The 14,718-nt window shown below is 35.9% G+C and overlaps 1 protein-coding gene across 1 annotated transcript; it reads left to right on the top strand.

The window, feature by feature from the left end:
* The first annotated feature begins 3,868 nt into the window (after positions 1-3,868).
* On the top strand, positions 3,869-13,243 carry Smp_075470 (cysteine desulfurylase, putative). The gene is made up of 10 exons (XM_018788742.1): positions 3,869-3,963; positions 3,999-4,081; positions 4,117-4,233; positions 4,269-4,406; positions 4,443-4,541; positions 4,575-4,757; positions 6,681-6,884; positions 9,717-9,904; positions 12,540-12,713; positions 12,874-13,243. The coding sequence occupies exons 1-10, from the start codon at positions 3,879-3,881 to the stop codon at positions 12,935-12,937; spliced, it is 1,335 nt and encodes a 444-aa protein (XP_018646545.1). The 5' UTR covers positions 3,869-3,878; the 3' UTR covers positions 12,938-13,243.
* The last annotated feature ends 1,475 nt before the right edge of the window (positions 13,244-14,718 follow it).

Genomic DNA, 14,718 nt, shown 5'->3' with positions numbered 1-14,718 from the left:
ACCCTGCTCCCTTATCCGAGCTTGGGACCGGCAGCAACCCCAGAGGTGCTCCAGGTGGAGTTTTTTTAACATGTTTCTGATTAATAAAAACACAACCTATCCTACAGCCTTGCCTTTTCAGACTCCAGGAGGTACGATAAATAATCGTTTCAGTCAAACTGAGTCCTAATATCTCTTCTCTGATGTCAGTAGTCGATTTTCGATTTCTGTCTAGAGGGAAGAAATCAAAAAGGCATATATATATCAAACCTATGGAGCGCATTATCATGTAAATATAGTGCAACTTGCAAAGGCTTTTGTTTGACCGGTAGCCAACATGACCATGTTTAACTTTTATTTTAAGGTTGTTATTTCGTGGTTTGAAATTTGTGGCTTTTGTGCTAGTGATCGTGCCCTCGAAACTGTGACGCAGTGGTATTGTTCTCGTATAGTTTGTGTTACATTTGACTAGTAGGTTTATAAATTGTACGTTCATTGACCAAAGGTCTATCTTGTGCATGCAAAAGGTTTTTTAAGAGCATGTGAAGTAATATTTTGCCTTTTCATTCTTGTGCACCATATATCTCAAGCAAAATAACTCTTTACTGAAGGTATTTGAAGGTCCTGATACAAGTATAGTTGGTTTGGCAGCAGCCTGCATCGCTGGATAAAGCATAGTGAGACTAGACGGAATAAATTCATTGTAAATAACCACTCAGCCAAACGAGTGTAGGTGACCAAATGTATTGTTTCCTCCCTTTAGTTATCCAAGTTAGTGTGGCGTGATAGGAAAACGAACCCAACGATAACAGTATTAAAAGCCCACCAACACACTGAATCTCTCTAACCTCGTAAGACTATACCTTGTTTATTCACCAACTATAATCTTTCAAGTTTATCGTAAATGATGTTGCGTTTTCGACTAATATTGTTATCCACCAGTAACTGTTTGGTGTGTTAATCATGTTTCCTTTTTTCTCTGTTCAAGACTGCCTTGGCTGTTTTTATGTACTGAGTCAATTTACGCTTTAAAAACGAATAAATTTAATCGAATCAAACAACTTACTTGTTATGACTTTGGATAGGCTAGTATTCTGTGCCCAACAGTCTGAGGGCTAGTTTAGAATTATGTCTGTGTGAAATTACTTTCCGCAAACCCTCTAGCAGAAACACAGACTTTACATTCTGTATGAGACATTTAGACTATAGTTAAATATGCTACTATTCAACTACCGTACATAAAACGCCGATACTCGAATAAATATGGACATAATCAAAGTGCACTGCATTATCCATTTATTAACTTTTGTTTATTGTCAAATATTCTCTTTTCAGGTAGGCTATCTTGTTGCAAGCGGAATCTTTAGGCTCAGTTGTCGTAGTCCACAAGAATCCATCTATATACACGTTTTATGGTCTTTAAACCAATTACAGATAATATTTCGGTGCAAGCTGTCTCATTACACCTGTGATATATTGACTTACACTAAAAATGAACATTATTTCCGATTTATTCGTCTCTGTGAAATATGTTGAATGGATATTTTAGGAAAGATATCAGGTGAGATTTAAGTGCTACAAATCACAAAGTCTATGTAACATGGAATCAGACAGTAATTCATACAATCGGCAGCTCCAATTTCACTGAATAAGGACCCCTGTACTTAAAAACGACGTCACGTGAGAGCTCATGATAATTGTTTGTATTTATTGAAGGAATAAGAAGGCTAGTCTAGTATTCGCTACTTTTACAGGCACTGGGATTCAGTCTGCTGATGTACGAAAATAAGGCTCCATCATATGTATAGGCTTTTTAATGTTTATTTGTTCCATACCCTCATCGCGTCTGATGAAGAAAAAAGACAGGCAGTAAAGGATATGGTTGTTAGTTTCATCAACACTTTACTCTCTATATGCACTCTCTGTTCTAGTAAACAGCCTTCCTTATTCCAACCATGACTTCCCTTCCTTTATTTGAACTTACTCCACGTTGATAAATCTCACATCACATTGTTCTTTATTACTGCGTTCTCTCACCTGGAACCCCCTGATCCCATTTCACTCTGGCGACAAGAGTTAGTATGACTTTAATCTAATAATTTATCACACCCCTCTATATTCCACAACTAATTGTTAATAATTGTTCATCGCTTATATCCAAATGATTTATTTCCCCTCGGTTTCTCTTTTTTCTTTACAATCTTGCTCTGACGGCACATCTGTGGAACTTCTGACATCCGGAACAAACTCGAGGTACGCACTAACCCAAGGTCATGGGTCCAGGGTCGTAGTTCACACCAAGCGCTCCACAAGTCTACTTCAAATCAACTATAAACTTAAAAAGTCGTATTGCATAAATACTTAGCACGACTAAATTCCTCACGCAATGTTGTCGAGATTTGATCTAGTATGTAACGTGGACGCGTAGCTCCTTTGGAAAATATTTCGAAGACTACACAGTGTATCTGAACGAATGGACTGATATTCACTTTTATGGATTATATTTACTAAGCAACCCTACTTGGGATGCAGACTATAAACCAGTAAATGTTTCAGTAAATGCCTGCACGTGCAGTTTTACTTACAACACGTAAAAAAATAAGATTTTCTCTCTAAATTCGTAAGATAAATATTTCTTTAAGTGTATACGGAATCGAGCTAAGCTTCAAGTAATAAAACATGACTTCGATAAAGTCGTTGGTTACACTCAAAAATATCCCCTCGAAACTTTCTCACCGCCCAATAATGTGTAATGGCAAACAAACGCCCAAAACAAATAGTTCTGTAGGTCTACGACACTGATTCTGACTTCGCTAGTTCCACTGAACGCGCCCTAGCTCAAGGCACTAGGTGACTCATCCACACGAGATCGCGAGTGAGAGCGCCGGGTTTCCCATCCCTTTCAACTACCACCCGGTCTCGGCCAGACGCTTCTCAACATATCGTTAACTTTCCAAATGTGTCTTCGGACCATCTTCATTTCTGACTACTTATTTGATCGGGTTGGTATTTTTCGGTTATAATGGTGTCACTTGTGAATGTGTTGTTAAACTTAGAAAATATCTTTAGTATCTTTGAACCTACTCGCTACCAACCCACACGTTATTTCGAAGGGTAAAACGGATTATTAACACGTTCGAAACCTTGCAGCATCAACTTCTTGTTCCGGTTATCAAATTATCTTAATCTTAAGCACGTGTTATTTATGATTATTGTCAAGTGCTTTCTTTATTAAATGCTAGTGCGTTCTGTGTGTTTACTGAGTCATTGACTCAATTCACCATCGTTTTTTTCCATCTAAGTTAATTCCAGTCACTTTTACTAACACTTCCCCAACACAAAAGAGTGCTTCAGGCTAGACACAAACCTACCAAAGACTGAACGTTACAACCAATTGAGGTGCTCCAGAGTAGGATGTTCAGTATGGCACGTTCAGCTGTGTATATAATTTAAACATTTTAGGCTGTAGCCAATGCCTATCTCTGATAATTTGAAGTATTCGAATCATTGTATGAACTTGGAATTCCCGAAACAATGCCATTTAAGCCCAATAGAACTAGATGAGCACAAACGAACGTCTTGTATTCATAATTCGAAGCCAAGCAGAAATCAAATACAAAATGGCCATTAGTTCATGAAAACGCCATACGATCTCTAATTATATTGATTTACTCTCACTAATACTTATCTACATTGAAACTATGCAACATTTTCTCAACTCAGTCGACTGGCAAACTTTTTGGCTACTCATCACAGAATTTCATTTAGTTAGATCCTTTTCTTTTTGTTGGCTGTCCCATAGTGTTACTTATTTCTGGGAAATGGAGACCTGCCTATACTTTTTAAGTGGACTAACTATGTATCCTGAAGGTTAACTTACCGGTTCAAACGGACTCGTGATGATCGGGAGATTGAGTGTGTTTTCTCGGTTAGCTTGTCGAAGGGCTATTTATTTATATCGAGAGTTTTGTGCTGAAGCAGAACGTAACTAGCTGTTCACACTTTTATTGTTTTCCTAGTCTTGGTAGAAGATGGGAATAAGTCAAGAAGTTGTAAACCTTTACGCCCTTTATATTTTGATTTTCAAGCATCTACACAAATGGTAAGCTTCATGTTGCGAATCACTGTTAAATGAAGGATCCTCGAGTATTAGATGCCATGTTGCCATTTTATATTAGTCATTTTGGTAACCCTCATTCACGCACACATGAGTATGGTTGGTATTGCGAAGAAGCCGTTGAGAAAGCTAGAGGAGTACGTTCTGTTTCTAACCTCTTAAAATCTTTCAGAATGTAGCTAATCAGATAGGCGCTGACCATAAAGAGATCATTTTCACCAGTGGTGCGACAGAAAGTAATAACCTAGCTGTAAAAGGTGTTGCCAAGTTTTACTACCCAAAGAAGAAGCATATTATAACTACACAGATCGTAATGTGTTAGGAAGTAATTTCAGTTGTTTTTTAGGAGCATAAATGTGTATTGGATTCCTGTAGAGTTTTGGAAAACAGTGGGTTTGATGTTACCTATTTACCTGTTCAGAAAAATGGAATCTTGGATTTGGAGGTACCAACATTCATTTCTTATCATCTATTAAAGGTTCTGGAACGGTCTATCAAACTCGAAACGGTCTTAGTGTCTGTCATAGCAGTTAATAACGAAATAGGTGTTCTTCAGCCAATCGAAGAAATTGGAAGACTATGTCGAAGTAAAGGAGTTTTCTTCCATACTGATGCTGCACAAGCTTTCGGAAAAGTGCCAATTGATGTTAATGCTATGAATGTAGGTTTCTGTCTGATCATTACTGCTTCTTTTGAGGTACAAACGAGCGAATTCTTTAACTTCTTACTCCACAATTCTGACTATACGGAGTCCGAAATCGTGACAGTTCAGTCTGACATAAGCTGGTATTCATGAGTAAACTAGTTTCTTCTAGTCATTGCTTTCGTCTTTAAGTACTTAGTGGTGCTTTTTTTAATCAATTTGCCACATTTCTGGACTTAGGGTTAAAGAATTGTAGTTTTGGCTGATACTCCCTAGCCTTACGGTATTTTCTATATTCTTGAGGAATGTAGTCATTTAAAAAGTAGTGAGTTTTGTGTACCATCAGAATGTTCGAATAGCAATGTCGGGTCATTCAAGGATGTTTTTGTGGTCAGTAAGTTTGTGTTTGGATTGATAAACTCTATTGTCCCTAGACATGCTTCAGGTTGTCTGGTAGTTTTTCAGTTAGTCTGACAAGCAATTACCATCATGAAGTGTAATGTTAGATACATTGTCGTTCTTAGAAGAAAGGCATACTCACTAAAATGGAAACACGGTAATTTGGTGTATCAACTCAACTCATCAATGGTCATTCTGACATCGCGGAGAATTCATCAGCCAGTTTGTAGACTGTATTGGAACATTTATGCGGATGTCTGTAATCACTCACAAAATGTCCGCACAGTGTCACTCCTTAAATTTCTCTTTTGATAACCATGATATGAGTTGTGGCAATCACTATTGTGTTACTACATGGCGACTTACATTTTACAATTACGAATTTATTTATTGTCATTCATGTAATTCACAGTAGTCTTCTGAGTTAAGACAATGTTTCTTTACAGAATGTCGTTACATTTCATCATGAACTAGTTTGTTATAAAAGATGTAGCTATACTTGATTGATTTTCTAAATATTCCTCAGATATTTTATCCTAGCTCTCGTTAATTACTTGTTTCGTCTTCAGCATTATCATCTGACTAGTCATCTGTACATAATGACTTAAGTTTTAAGATTAAGGGAAACTCCATCGGTATGCGTGTTATCTCAAACTCCTTATATTTGTTTAGTAGCCAAATCTGTGATATAATTGATTACAATCACTTTTGATACTAGTTAGCACATTGGAAAGTTCAACAACTAGTTTACACAATTAGATGTCCTGTTGTTTTTTATAACCTTGAAATTATTTTGGTGTGAGATACGACGAACTATTAAGGAGATCCGATTGTATCCTCTGCGTTAAGTGTTTACCATCCTGATAGATCACTTATTTAGCTACCTAGTTACAAAGATCAGACCATTTTCGTATCCTTTTAATAAAATTTGCTAAAAGGTATTTTTGTAAAATTACTTTCGGTCTATTTATTGTTAGCACCTTGTTACTACTACTGACTTGACCCCTACAACACCTTAGTCTATCTATAGAAATTGTCAATTACAAAGTCATCAGTAAACTATAGGTGTTGAAACACTGAAGTGGTTTAGTATTTAATGGATACGATTTTTAAAAATTGACTGTCCAACGAGCAACATTAAGATCTGTCTGACTTAAAATAGGTAAAAACTTTGTATAATACGTATTTTGTAAGCATTGGTGCCACAGTCCAAAGGATTATTTAAGCGTTTTACTTAGATTTTCCATATTACTAATATCATCACTCAGTCAATATATGAAGTTTACTCTAACTATGGATTATTAAGTTAACTACTAAATTCCAAGATTGTTCAAACTCATTGAATTTAACTAAGCTTTTTTCTAACATACTTAAACATCATACTTGCACTGTACGCCTTACTATTCAGTAATCACTTGATTTTGTGAGGGTAGATATCAGAAACTTTGTTACTGCGCGGTGGTTTATTGATTTTTGTAACTATTACATTGTTGCGATGTGATAAACTTAAAGATATACTTTTTGTGGAATTCCTTTCTTCAGATTGACCTCATGTCCATCAGTGGTCACAAGATATATGGTCCTCAAGGCATTGGTGCTCTCTATGTACGTCGCCGACCTAGGGTTCGATTAGAAGCTCAACAAAATGGAGGTGGACAGGAACGCGGGTTAAGGTCTGGTACTGTTCCTACGGCCTTAGTTGTCGGTTTAGGTGAAGCAAGCCGTTTGGCAAGCGAGGAAATGAAAGTAAGTTTTCAAAAAGAATATTATTTACTTCTTATGTGAAAACAAGATTAACTTATCGTCAGTGTTATTTATTTTGTTTCTTTTGTTAGGCTGAGATCTTGCTTTTCAGTTTTTCCAATACATTTTAAAGGTCTTTGTCACTCAATTAATTTATCATGATTACCGTAAGTCACCCTAGTATTGGTGATACATAATTTCATATAATTCTACCTAACACTAACACTGAGCTAATTTTGTAAGTGAATTTCGAAGTATTAATGAGAGTTTCAGACATCCCTCTCTAAGATAGTTCCCAGCCACAGCCGTGTCTAACTATTCAAGACCAGTCATGTCGTCTGGAAACATAGTGACTGTCAGCCTGAAATATCCAAAGTGATCAAGGGTTTGATGGAGGGTTCAAAGTGTCAAATACACCCACGACCTAAACAAAAGCCAGTCCGTCTCTTGTGTATGGGTCTTCGTTGTGTCCAGCACACTAGGAAGTATAATAAAATACACAATTTAGGACTCATCTATTAAGAAAATTTCACTTTGGTGTCTGTCAACTTTATTTTGTAAGCTGTTTTTTTGGGAACGTACATGATAGTCGTTTCACCTCAGAATAACGTAATACATTTCGCCATGCCTTATAAATTATCTGAATGTCATTTAAATCATGTTTTTTAGGACTTCAGTAGTTGATGTTCCTTTCAAACTTTCAATTCATTATAGATAACGATACTCACTGGACAGTGAGCACATGGATATTTTGATCAAAGTTGGTCATAACACAAAACAGTTAAGATGTCTTTTGAAGTATTCCACTTTGCTCTTTAGATTTTCAAACAATGGTTGTTAGAGTGTCATTAATTTCGTATGTTTCACTTACATGAGTCTTCTTTCCGCTAGTGGATAAGAAATGCGTTAAATTCCTACAATAACTAGATGCCACTGTTTTTTTCTGAACACCAGGTTATTTAGCCGTTGCAAAGTCTCCGCTAATGTTTTTTTAGTAGAAACTAAGTGCTTGACTATCGAAACTAATATGAAGGCAAAAGACATTTTCTTGTGTTGTATTGGGGCTCGTGCACTCGGGCCATCTATTGTGGGAGCAGTTGTATTCTCTAGTCCGATTATTGGTTTATTCACCTAGGTTGCCTTTATAGGACTAATTACTTGTTATTCATTGACACAACGATCTTTCTTCAACTAATTCCTCAATGGCAGTAAGATAACGACCAAGAAGAATACCTAACGCTTATTGGTCTAGGATGCTGTTTTCGATGCTCACTTGTCCGATAGCTAGAAGAGAACAAGAACACAACAGGTAGATAAACCACCGTAGAGTTCGATTCACAGCTCAAACTAGCGTGATAACATACATTAATTTTCACTGCAAATCATCATAAATAAGAAATCAAAGTATGTGCACAACTACCCCTTAAGCGCAATCGAACTAAGTATTAAGTCCATAATTATTTCACCATAACTTTAGTAAGATAAACAAAGGACAATAACTGATGCGTCAAATGAAGGTTTACAACTAGGATAATGTAGGACTACCATCATCCAAATGTCTAATAATCATGCAACCAAAACACGAACGATAATCATTCATAAGAGTCCCTAAAGTTCTACCTTCACAATATTCCACTTATTATAGCAGAAACATAAAATATGTTCGTTGCATACTTGATTGGGATAAGAATAGTGGAATATATCCCAAAAGAGTCTTCATCCGTGCTCACAATCTCATCATCGAAAACTAATTTCAGTATCATGACTTGATCAGAAGTTGATACTTGCGCATATTATAATGTGCGCGTCTCTGTTAACCAGCACAGTATCATAAAGTACGCATTGGCAATCCCAACGGACTGTCTTATGTACATTATAAGCTTCAAGCTAGTACTACAATATTAAGTCTTTCCATTTATTGCACTTCATATAACTGTTCATCTAGGTAAATAACACTTATTCTCGACTGGTCATAATATGTAGTCCATTTGACTTCAAGTGTCTCTAAATTACCACTAATGCAGTAATCTGACATGTTTCTGATAGTAATTGGTTTCTTTTCTGCTGTATGAGCTGTGCAGTTGTGCAGTATAGATAGGTCAATTTTATTTTCTGTGTTGTAATTCATATTACTATGGATCGCAGCAAATATTATGATGTGCTCATTTGGTATTTTTATTTTTATCCCGTGGATCGTAAGCATACAACTTTGTTTAGGGTCACATGAACTCATAATCATAAGACGTTAGGGGTACTTTAGCGATAATAATATGAGATTGTTTTTAGGATTAAAAACGTTGGTATTAATTACATGCGATCTAAGTAGCACTGTTCATGTAATATGAAGAATATCCCCTTTTGAATGAACTTTGCAATCTAATATTAATTAACCCTCTAGATAACTTGTTCTACTTTGACTAAAAAAACGCTCTATTTTCGGAAGAACATTTGAGAATGTATCAGAGCGACATATTGATATACAATTTTGCTTATTTTCCATCTGAATAGTTAGTTTAATAGCAGAACTGGATAATTTCTACTTTTTCCCAATAGTGTTTTCTTATCTCTGAGGTGCACAGTGTGAGTAAACGTAGTTATGTCAATTCAAAGTTATTAACAAATAATTTTATTTTCAACCTATCAGTTGTTTTTGAAAAACTATTATGTCCATAGTAATTAACTATTTGACTTCAGTTTTTATCTGTTTGTCACTTATCAACGTTTTATATACTGTGTTATTAATAACTAAAACCTGTTTTTTCAGATATCAGTCATTTTTTTCAAAACATTAATTCATTAATACAAAGTTGTGCATGTTTCTATAAATCAATACAGGATGATTATGAACATGTTTCCGCTTTAAGTAAACGTTTAATCGATGGTATCACTTCCAAAATTCAACATGTTACCCTCAATGGTGATCCAATTCAACGTTATCCAGGCTGTGTAAACTTTAGTTTTGCTTACGTAGAGGGTGAAAGCTTGCTTATGGCTTTAAAGAATGTTGCTTTATCATCTGGCAGGTGATTGCAAATTTTTTGTAGTTGTTTCCAAATCATATTAGTCTTTTTTTGTATGATATATACAGAAATAAGCCTGACTTAGTTTTTATGTATTTACTCTTAAAGTAATTGTTTTAATTGAATAGAATATAAAAATATGCCAACCCCTTGTATTATGAATAATACTTCCAAGTATTAAGCCATTTACCAGTTTCTCTGGAATTCGTCTGCCTAAAAAGTAAAAGTTGTTACAATCACTAATAGTTTAATGTCTTAGTCTCCAAAGCAGACTTGTGCTTATGGGTACTCGGTTTAGGCTTATATCAACGTAGATAAATGACTCCAAAGAATGTATGGATAGCTCAGTAATCAATACATAACTAAACTCTTCACTCTCATAATACTCTGAACACAAACCATTTGGCAGTGGTTTTGTGACGCTGTAATCTAAGTGGTTTAAGCGTTGGATTCTGAAGATTATGGGTAATAAGTTTGAAACTAAATTACCATACTATTTTTCTTATCGTCAAAGTTTCCTCTCCGACTCTCATTCAACAAATATATCTCAAAGTTTATTGCATAAGTGTATTGACATCTAGCAGTTGAACATGGAACTGTTTTATTAATAACTTCTTTTGCGTGGAACATTTATCTGTGTTATATTTCAGTAGAGGGATGATGGTCAAACATTAAAATACGGACGACCTTAAGTGACTAGCAGTGACCTCGATATTAACCAATCGAAAATATTGTAACAGTTCAATTCACAAGTCGATCTAAGCTAGACCACCAATGGAAACCCAGAAGCACTGGACAGCCGTTCGGTCCTAGTATGGGACTCGTGAGCAGTGTGCATCCACAATCCCACACGCGAGACTCGAACCAAGGACCTTTGGCCTCACGCGCAAACACTTAACCTCTAGACCACTGAGCCGGCATCCAACATTTTTTTTCATTTGTTATTAGCTTTATTCGATACTATATTTTTGGTACAACATAGAATTCTCAGCACAAAGTATTTCAACGAGTTTCCGTTTCTTACTTCTTCGTCGATCCTGATGATAAATGTTGAATGATCCACAGTTAGATATTAGCATTTCAAAAGTCGACATCCGAATAATATTCAACCTTTCAATGCATATTGCCAGCCATTACAATGTCTCCGATTGTACATTTTTATAACTTGTACAGCGGAAGGTCGTAAACTATTCGCAAACGCACCTGAATAGGTTATGCAATTAATTGACATAATGATCTGTTAAAATAAGCAACTAAACATAAAACTTGTTGAAATATCGAGGCGGCAGGAACAGGTAGCCCAGATATTCAAGCAGGCCGCCAGACAGTGCAACTGTCTAAATTCAATCGATTCATGATCTTGCTCAATCCTTTATCTATTGTCTGAGGTGAATGACTGTCTTACCCGAAGTGTATTATATATATATATATATATATATATATATATATATGTTGGTTAAAAAAAGAAATCAAAAATAGCCAATCAGGATGAGGCGTTAATAAAAGAGCTTCAAATTATAGGAAAATGACAAAGATACTGTAGATTAAGAGTTCAGACAACTAATGAACTTATTAGGAGTAACTGTCCATAATTCAGTCTATAAATCATGGTACTGTAATCCGGAAAGACCCTAACTTCTAGCTCTAAAAATGTTGGAACGTTACTCCTAACCTTAGTACTCTTAAATTCTAGCTCAATAATCCTAACCATCTGAACCTTGACACTCCTAAATCTCTCACACAAAACTTAACAGTTTATTCCACAAAATATCCCTATCCAGTCCTTTCACACTACGAAATATACTTAAATTCATGAGTTCCAGCAACAAGCTATCCTCATCAGCGTTTTAAATTTGCGCGAATGTTTAGCAACAAAGAGCTTAATTTCGATTCGTCGTTAAAGGCCGACGGTATTATGTAGTTTTACCTGGGTGATTGACAGATGTACTTGTTATGGTTTTCTCTTTTTTCAAAATTCCCGTCGCCAGTTGTTATGACTGAATCGCCAATTGTTGTATATGTTCGTCACTGTCCCTTATTACTTATACTTGTAAAACGAGGAACCACTGTAATTTTCATGACGCGAAGAACACTAAGACTGTTACAGTTGAAGGATTTATTAAACCCGAAACACAATGATGATCCTATTCAAAAATACACTCATTTATAAACTGATTGTTCATCCATTTTGATTACTTATTAGGATGAAATCACATATGAATAATACCCTAGTTTATAACAAATCACATGCTTCGTGTCATGCTGAGCATAGTTCATGTTAATTTAATACAAGAATATCATATGTTATACAGAATAAAATATCACACTGGAAGTCCAAACTAAATGCTGCATTGAGTAAATATCACATTGAATTAATAAAACGGGAATAGTGTTGAACAAGAAGTCACAATGGGTAAAAGAATATAATTTTGTCTTTTCATCTCGTCATATCAGTACTTTTATTTATTGTTAATTTGTAGTTATGTACAAGCAATCTATAATAGTCGGGGCGTAGTAAAAATTACCAATGTGTCAGGAGATTGGTTAGATATGTTAGTCGGTTTTTTTTAAGGACTATTCGTTTTATCTATTAGTTAACTTTGATCTATAATCTTGTATTACGTTAATTTCATTTTAGTGCATGTACATCTGCTTCACTAGAGCCATCATATGTTTTAAGAGCAATAGGGACTGAAGAAGATTTAGCACATTCTAGTATTCGCTTTGGTATCGGACGATTCACCACTGAAGAGGAAGTTGATTTTACAGTCGCTGAACTAACTAAACATGTTCAACGGCTCCGTGAAATGAGGTTAGTTACTTAATCCTTTCAAAATTGCATACTAAATATAGTATTTCTTGATGTGATTAATCTTTAATCATTTTAAAATTTCACTGTTTTACTTTCCTTGGTTGATTTCTTTCTATCTCTGCTTAACTTTGTTATTGTTTGATTTTTTTAAAAATTTCAGTCCCTTGTGGGAAATGGTATCGGAGGGAATCGACATAAAGTCTATACAATGGACACAACACTGATCATTTGTTTCACTATATCAGAAGCTTTATTGTACTTTTTTCCTTCATCTTTACCACTAAAAACTTTCATATTCTTTTGTTTTCTAAGTAAAATTGAAATTTTAACAGACATTCAATTAACAGTTGGATCATGAAACTTCAAGAGAGATATTTTTTCTGTTTCTTTGAATATTTCAAAATAAGTGATAATTATTCAAAATTTCACATTGTAAATCACTTCTTATTTTAGTTAATTTCAAAGTAATATATGTTTTTGTGTGGAAAGCATTTGAATAGTCGAATAAAAAGACGAAGATTATCAAAACTATGTGGTGTATTAGCTCTCTCTTTATAGATAGGGTCAATTAGAAAGATGTAGGTTAAGTGTAAGCAAAGAAAATTACGTGGAAAGCGTTATGAAACTCACCACGCTGGATAGTAAACTTATAGTATTATGTAGGTTTAAGGTGAGCACAAACTGTTTCTGAATACTTAAAAGGGGTTCGAATTTTCGTATGGCCAATGCCGAAGTCGGAATGAACAACACCGGATATGAAGATATCATTGGACTAAGAGAAAGGAAGAATAATAGCGAGAGATTAGTAAATTCATACGAATTCAGCAGATTGGTTATAGGCGGCACAATATTTCCACACAAACGCATACACAAAGCTACATAGATCTCACCGGACCACAGCACATAACCAGATAGATCATATTTGTATCGACAAAAAAATTCCGAAGGACAATGGAAGGTGTGAGAACCCGGAGAGGAGTTGACATAGCTTCAGATCACCACCTGGTTGAGGCCAAGATGAAACTGAAGCTAAAGAAGCATTGGACAACTGGAGAAACAGCATTACAGAGGTTCAACACAGCCTTCCTTCGAAATACTGGGAAACTCAACCAATTCCAGATAACTCTCAACAACAGGTTCCAAGCTTAACAGGATCTACTGAAAGAACAATAAACTACGATGGAGGACAACTGGAAAGGGATCAAAGAAGCACTAACTCCAACGTGTCAGGAAGTCCTGGGCCGCAAGAAGCATCATCATATGGAATTGATCTCTATGGAAACCCTAGACAAGATTCAAGAAAGGAAGAACAAGAAGACAGCGATTAACAGTCGAACAAGAACAGGGAAAGTCAAGGAACATAGTGGATACGCAGAAGCAAACAAGTAAAGAGTAGCATTAGAGCCGACAAGCAGAAATACGTGGAAGAGCTAACAACGACAGCGGAAAATGCTGCAAGAGAAGGAAATATGATGCAGCCATATGGCACGACGAAGAAACTAGCAGGGAAATATGGTAAACTAGAGAGGCCGGTCAAGGACAAGAAAGGCAAGCCAGGCACTGAAATTCAAGGACAGAGGAACAGATTAGTGGAACACTCCGAGGAACTCTTGAATAGACTAGCTCTACTGAACCCGCCTAATGTCGATGCAGCTCCTACGGACCTTCCTATAGATATCACTCCGCAAACGATCAAAGAAATCAGGATAGACATCAACAGCAGGAGAGCAGCAGCACCTTATAGTACACCGGATGAAGCACTGGAGTCAGACATGACATGGACAAATGTGAGAACTGCAGTGGCATCACACTGCAATCGGTACCAATAAGAGTTTCCAACAGTGTTGTTGGAACGAATGAAAGATTCAGTAGACGCCCAACTTCTAGATCAACAAGCCGGATTCCGTAAGGATTGGTCGTGTACAGACCAAATCGAGACACTAGGGATCATTGTTGAACAATCAGTTGAGTGGAACTCGTCACTAAACATCAACTTCCTTGATAA

This window comes from Schistosoma mansoni, assembly GCF_000237925.1.
Source record: "Schistosoma mansoni, WGS project CABG00000000 data, supercontig 0138, strain Puerto Rico, whole genome shotgun sequence".
Lineage (NCBI taxonomy): Eukaryota > Metazoa > Platyhelminthes > Trematoda > Strigeidida > Schistosomatidae > Schistosoma > Schistosoma mansoni.
The sequence above is the reverse complement of the archived record's forward strand: the minus strand, read 5'-3'. Positions and strand labels throughout refer to the sequence as shown.